General features: G+C 42.0%; 1 protein-coding gene across 2 annotated transcripts in view; it reads left to right on the forward strand.

Annotated features, from left to right (window-relative positions):
* Nucleotides 1-6,811, forward strand: part of TBCEL (tubulin folding cofactor E like) — a 68,444-nt gene extending 61,633 nt beyond the window's left edge. For both annotated transcript variants that reach the window (XM_044288856.1, XM_044288855.1), the window contains exon 8: nucleotides 2,380-6,811. In XM_044288856.1, the coding sequence (XP_044144791.1) occupies nucleotides 2,380-2,698 (319 nt within the window). In that variant the 3' untranslated portion in view covers nucleotides 2,699-6,811. The remainder of the gene's footprint in view (nucleotides 1-2,379) is intronic.
* The last annotated feature ends 209 nt before the right edge of the window (nucleotides 6,812-7,020 follow it).

Here is a 7,020-nt window from a genome sequence, read left to right on the forward strand (position 1 = left end):
GCATATGGGTAACATTCATTTCTTTGGAACATCTGGAAGAGATGCTGCAATAACAATTCGGATTTCTTCTTTTCCTCGCTGTTTGTTTCATAAAATAAGACATCACTTACAAATAGCATGCTACTTCAAATCCTGAGAGTCCGTGCAGAGTCCAAGCTCACTGTCGTCAATGAGGCCTTTGTCCCAGGCCCTCCATCTGTGCAATGTGAAAAAGAGACACCAATAGGTCTTGTGCAGTGATTAATGGCTGAGTCTTTCCAGTTCATAGAGCCAGTGTGCTATTCCAAACTGCCTGCCTCTCGGGTTGCAAGTGGCTGGGTCATTCTCCCCTGTGAATCCTCATGTTACTGGCTTACACAGCACGGGATCCCTCACATTTGTGTCCGTTTCATGTTGAAATTTACTGTGAAGTTTCCTTTATGCTGGAAATCTCGGCCCGTACCTCCAGGCTTCTTCACTTTATGAGATATGAAAGGAGAAATTGTGATCTAAGAAGCATAAAGATTACAGTTCTGTAGAGTTTAAAGAGGTAATCCGGCCAGACTGCAGTGTCATATGTGGACCTCCAAAAAGGTTCCCTGTAAAGTGGCACCCCTGCCCACTTACTGTGTGGGGAGCTGCAGCACAGCCCCATTCTCAGGATCAATGGAGGTCCTGGCATGTTTCCACTCATTACCAACAGGATTCAGCAGCCACTGGAACGTCAGCGTCAGAGGACCCCATTCCAGATATAAGTGCAGGTTCCAGAGGTCTGACTCACATCTATCAGAAATGTATGGCATATCCTGTGGATAAAGTCTAAGATCGGAATAACCCTTTAAAGGGGTCTGGGATTTTAGTATTGATGACCTATCCTCAGGATAGGTAATCAATATCAGATCAGCGCGGGTCCGACACCCTGCACCCTTACCGATCAGATGTTTAAAGAGAAGCCTTCCTATACAAGTGTATACTACAGAGCCGTCGCATAGAAGTGAATGGGACGTCTTGTAATTACACCTGCATGACGCTGTGATGTAGACGGTGAGCAGGTAAACGATGAAGGGAAGGGAGCGCTCACATGAGCGTGGCTTTCTCTTTAAACAGCTGATCGGCGGGGGTGCTGGGTGTCGGACGCCTGCCGATCTAATACTGATGACCTATCCCGAGGATAGGTCATCAATATTACAATCCCAGAAAACCCCTTTAAATATGTCGCAAGGTGTATCTGCCTCATGACAGATACCTTTTAACCCCTTAAAGAGGATCTGTCAGCAGGATCAACTCTAACAAACCAGGCGCACAGCCTGGTAGGGTTGACCCTGCTAATTCAAACGATACACGTGCGAGTAAAATCGGTATGCTGTTCAAGAGAAAAAGTGTTTTTATTGTATACGCAAACAAAGACTTCAGTACACCGAAGAGCAGGCACTCCATGCATGATGTAATTTAAAGGGGTTTTCTGAGACTTATGATGACCTATCCTCTTGATAGGTCATCAATATCTGATTGGTGGGGATCCGACGCCTAGGATCCCCACCAATCACCTGTTCGAGAAAGGCTTTTTCTCTGCTTTTCCTAGGCCAGTGACATCACGTTCATCGGTCACATGGCCTAGGCGCAGCTCAGCTCCATAGAAGTGGTTATGAACTGCTATACCAAGCACTGCCACTATACAAGGTACGGCGCTCTGCTTGGTGAGCGGAGAGAAGACCGCTCACAAGAGTGCCGGTGCCTTCTCAAACAGCTGATCGGTGGGGGTTCCGGTTGTCGAACCCCCACCGATCAGATACTGATGACCTGTCCAGAGGATAGGTCATCAGTTTATGAGTCTCAGAAAAACCTTTTAACTAGTGTGTTATCTATGTTCAATGGGTTGTTGATATTGCAGCAGTGCCATATAGTCCTTTTTCTGGCAATTAAAAAAAAATATATATATTTTAATAAAAATTTATTTCATTTTACTAAACTTATCTAGCTTCTTTTATGCTTTGGAAGGCTTAGGTAGCCAAAGCTTTATTGCCTTTTTAGTGTCATTGCCTGTCCACAATACTAGCTAGCACTATATATAAAATACACTAAAGGTGGCCCTATACATCAGATTGATGTTGGCCAGACACCGATTACACCAGGATCCGCCAACCTTTTCATTTTGTATAGGGTTGCCCCGACTTACCCCCAATAGCAGATGTCAGAGGAGGAGGGGAAGAGAAGGATCGTGCTGTTGGATTTCTACATGTCCGATCCTTTTGGTTTTAGAGAGATAAGCCTTCGTCAGAGGTGTCTAGCTGCGGCGTATTCATTTCTCCCCATTCAGAACGCTCCGCCAAGCATGCATGTGTATGGGGGGGATTAGCAAGTGTAATATCATATGTCTTAATTCTTTTTGTCTTCTACTAGTTATCAAGAGCTGGTAAGGAAGTATGGCAAGTTGGAACCTCTGGCTGAGGTTGATCTCCGACCTCAGAATCAAGCTTGTGTTGACATTCACTATGATGAAAAAGTCCAGAAGATAAGTGTCCGACTCGATCAGACCGTGGCCGAATTCAAGAAGCAGCTTAAGACTGTAGTACAATTGTCCACAAACAACATGCGGGTTTATTACTTGGACCACGAGACCCCTTTTGGCCTTGAGGAGATGAAATTCAGCACACGGGCTTTACACTCGTATAATGTGCGCGATGGAGTCAAATTTTACGTAGAGCCAAAAATCAAATGACCTTTAAGTATTGTATGCAATGGTATAGCGATATATATGTGACCTATGTACAGATTATTTTTATTGTTTGTCTTTGTAAAGTTTTATTTCTTATCCCCCGTTACGCTTGCACAGCTATGCACTGTTGTCTCTCAGTTGGAGTCCTGCCTTTCATTTAGAATTCAAAGAGTTTTCCTGTTTTGTAAAGAGAGTCTGTCACCTCCAAAATCTATTTCAAAGTCAACGCCAGACGGGGTCGGTGCCCCAGAACATTACCAAACCTTTCTTGTGAAAATCCAGTCTTCTAGTCCTGAGAAATGCCTCTTTTTATTTTAATGGGTCGGGACACTGTGCTTGGTGCACCAGTGATAACACCCCGCGCCACCACTTTTTGTTTGATTGACAACTCCTGAGATTTCGGAGCTGGTAGCTTTCACCCAGGGGAAGCTAGGAGTACGGAGGTGAATGGAGAGGTCCCGCCTATGGGGCACCGAAAAACTTATCTGCATTAAAAAAATCTGCATTTCTCAAGATTAGAGGACCGGATCACCACAAAAAAGTTATGGTTATGTTTCAGGTCACCTACCCTAATGATTTGGAAGTTCACAGACTCCCTTTAAAGGGGTTATGCAGGCGTATTCCTCCTCCTGATCTAAAATCGGAGAAGCGCCACTGCACACTGGGCCGAGGCAACCATCCGATACCCAGTGAGGGTCCAATTCTAATTGTGCACAGGACTTGCTGGGCATCCCCCAATTGCTTGGCAACTGTCTCCCCCAGCATTCCGTTGCATTTCTCCCTACTTGGTCAGATTAGGTGGGAGAGTGCACCATTACAAACCCTTTCATCATTATTGAATGGAAAGTATCTCTTTTATTCCCTAGACACTTTAAAAATCTCTGCTTGCAGTCAGTGAATGGAAAAATTCTCGTTCCCAGCCAAAGCCTAAAACTGGCACTGGAGTAAGGCTCATTAAGCTATCAGAGCGTTCTCTTGCAATGTGTGCACCCCCGTCATTCGGACATGACCAGGACAGGTTTTTTATTCACAAACAACAAGCAAAAATATTAAAAACTGTGAGGAACTGAAACACAAAGTTGAAGAATGTTATATTAGCTTTATGATTTACCGTGGTTTTACAGACCTCTTTTTTGGAAAATGCTGCTGCAAATGTGTTTTTTAGAGCCCTAAATCAGAAATGGGTCCAACATGAAGGAGACTTGTTCTCCCTTTTGTATTTGCAATTCCTTTATAATCCACTTCTGCTTTTGCTAAAAAAAAACTGCACAATTGGCATTTTTTCCAAAAATTGCTGCGTGAAACAACCCCTAAAGAGGTTGTCCATTATTTTACAAGTGATTGCCTATCTTCAGGATAAGTCCTCACTACCTGATTGGAGGAGGTCCGACACGCTGTACCCCCGCACAAGTTGGCGCCAGAGCTCCACAGCTCCACCCTTTACTGATTAAAGCGAGTGCTGCAGTGACCACTGCACAACCGTCGGAGCTGTGTAGTTACGGCACTGACTTTTTGCAGAACAGCTAATCTGTGTAAGGTGTGGGGCCTCCGCCAATCAGATAGCGATGCCTTGTCCTGAGGATAGGTCATCACTTGTAAAAGTGTGGACAACCCCTTAAAGTTGTCACCTCTAGAGCACTTATGAGGTCATTAAAAGTGACGGTAAGATCCAGCTGACTGTCTTGAGTGGGTAAACCTTGGCACAGTTCTTTGACCTAAAACCAGGGCTGGATTCAGAAGAAAACTGCATGTGTGTTTCCAGCCCAAAGAAAGATTTTATGTTGTAAGGTTTTAAGCAAAAAGCTTCATCCTTTTAGGCCAGAAGTGCGATGTATGCAACTGATCACGCATGAATGGGTCACCAGTCACTTCATTGTTAAACCTCTGCCAGGGTTTGCAGTGCATTTCAGTATTTGCATTCTTTTTTTTTTTTTATTTGTGCAGATTGCACCAGTAGAACCATCGTAGATTAGTCAGGTTAAAAAACGAGGTCAGATGGCAAAATTTTAGAATCTGTTTGTGGCTACTACACTATGGTGAGCCACAGTATGTTCAATTCAGCAGATCAACATGGGGTCAAGGTTCACTTGCGGTCATAAGACTGACCCTAAAATGGCCTTAAAGGCTATTGACACCTTTAGACCATTTTTTTGTGACTGCATTTTACTCATTTTGGGCTAAAAAAATCATTTTTTTAACTGGTCTTTTATAAAAAATAAAATAAAATAATGTTCAGCGGTTTCTGAGATATAGGGTTAAAAATCAGTCTGTTTGCAAGCTGTAACAGTCTGTTTTGAATTCCATGATCTGACAGCTCATTTGTAGCTCTATTATAGCTCAGTTCTTAACAAACTGAATAGAATATGGCTTAAATAAGTGTTTATGTAGTCAGGAGATCAGAGATAAGAACTACACATGAGTCGCCAGATGACATGTTTCAAAGAAAACAAACTGACAGGTTGCAAACAGACCGATTTTTTACCCTTCTATCAGAAATAGCAGAACATTTTTAATAAAGACCAATATTAGTAAAATGCACATAAAAAAGCTCTCGAAGGTGTACATAGCCTTTAAGAGAATATATGTTGGTTGCAGTTTACTTGTTGTTTTTTCTTGTTTTTGCTATAGACGTCCTTCATTAAAGTTTTTTCTTTGAGGTGGGGGCTCATATGCTGGAACCACAAAAGTGAAATCCTCATCCTTGTGGCTTGTGCTCCTTCAGATTCTCAATGCACACATTGAGGGATAATAGCTCGGGTTGTTGCAAGACAATTCTGATAACTATACTGTCAAGAGCCCAGTAACTTTGTGTCCATCACATGACAGGAACAGATTTTTTCTACTCACTGTAAACAATGACTGCTCCTCGTGAGTGACTGCAAGCAGTGATTTTGAAAGTATATTTGTTAAATGTAAATATTTTGTTAAAGAGGACCCTCCTCCTGTCCTGACATGTCTAATTGTATTCTTCTCGAAATTAGAATTCTTTTAACTCTTTTCTTTTAACTCTGCCTTGTGCCATTCCTCAGGTATTCCTCCTAGAAATGTAGGAGGAATAAATTGAGAAATAAATGCTACCAGTTTGGGGGACAGTCTGATACGGTCAGCCATCCTAGCCCTAACTGGTAACACCCAGATGTCAATATAGTCAAAAATTTCCGGGAGGAACGGCACAATGCAGAATTTTAAGAAAAGATGCTTGGGGAATGCAAGTGTTTCCTAAAATGGACATGTCGGGAGAGGAGATAAATTATCCTTATCCTTTAGTTTGTCTTCAAATATGTTAAAATAAATAATAATTATAATATTCTTTTATCTAAGATGGTTATATATGACATGTATAATTTATTTATGCAGATTCCAAGAACTGATTTTAGCCTCTTGTTTTTCCTCGCAGTCATTCTTTACGTTGCCTTATGCCGTATTCTCTCATAGATCTCTCTAGAAAAAGTTCTTTCGTTGACCTTTCCTTCAGTCTGAAAGCTTGAAAGTACAGTATCCGAGGCGACTCTCGCCCGAATCCCCGGGATCCCTCCCCAACCTATAGTCCCCCTTTCTTCTTTTACCTGCCAGCAGAGAACCTTTATCAGATTTTAATTAAACTCTCGTTGAGTTACCTCCATATGATTTCCTCTGCGGATTTCTTTCTTCTTCCCCTTTCTTCGACATTCCCGGTATATTTTTTTTACCTTCTTTCTGTGATGCACATGAAGCCTCTCTCTCTCTCTCTTTGACAGTGTTTGGAGGATTTTATTTCGTTCCTATTAAGTGAATATAACAAGGAACAATGTAAATTGTGAAGCTTTCTTCCCAGAGGCATTGCTCCAACTCATATTTCACTCAAAGGGGTCACATAAAAAAGAACTATTTAACAGAGAGAGACTTGCATAGGACAATAAGTACAAAGAAATATAAGAAATTGACGCAACGCTAATATTAGCTAAAGCTCGATAGATCCTTTACCTGCTTATAGATATATCCAAAATAAGAAATCGTTTGACCCCCACATTCTTTATGGAATATTGTCAATGACATACTTTGTACAATGGGGTAACATCCTGAAAAATATGTCAATGTTTGCTAAACTGAAATGAATAAAGGAATCTGAGCAACCAGTATGTGAATCAGTGGTTTTCTTTAGCTTCGAGCAGAATTTTCCTTCTCAATGTATCACCTTGAATGTTATTTTACTGCAGCCACATGGGCCATAGGAACCTGTAATTTGGAGATGACTCACTAAGGGCTCATGCACACGAATGTATCCGTTTTTGCAAGCTGCAAATCGCAGATACCGGCCATGTGCATTCCGCATTTTGCGCAAGTCC

Source organism: Bufo gargarizans, chromosome 4 (genome assembly GCF_014858855.1).
Source record: "Bufo gargarizans isolate SCDJY-AF-19 chromosome 4, ASM1485885v1, whole genome shotgun sequence".
Lineage (NCBI taxonomy): Eukaryota > Metazoa > Chordata > Amphibia > Anura > Bufonidae > Bufo > Bufo gargarizans.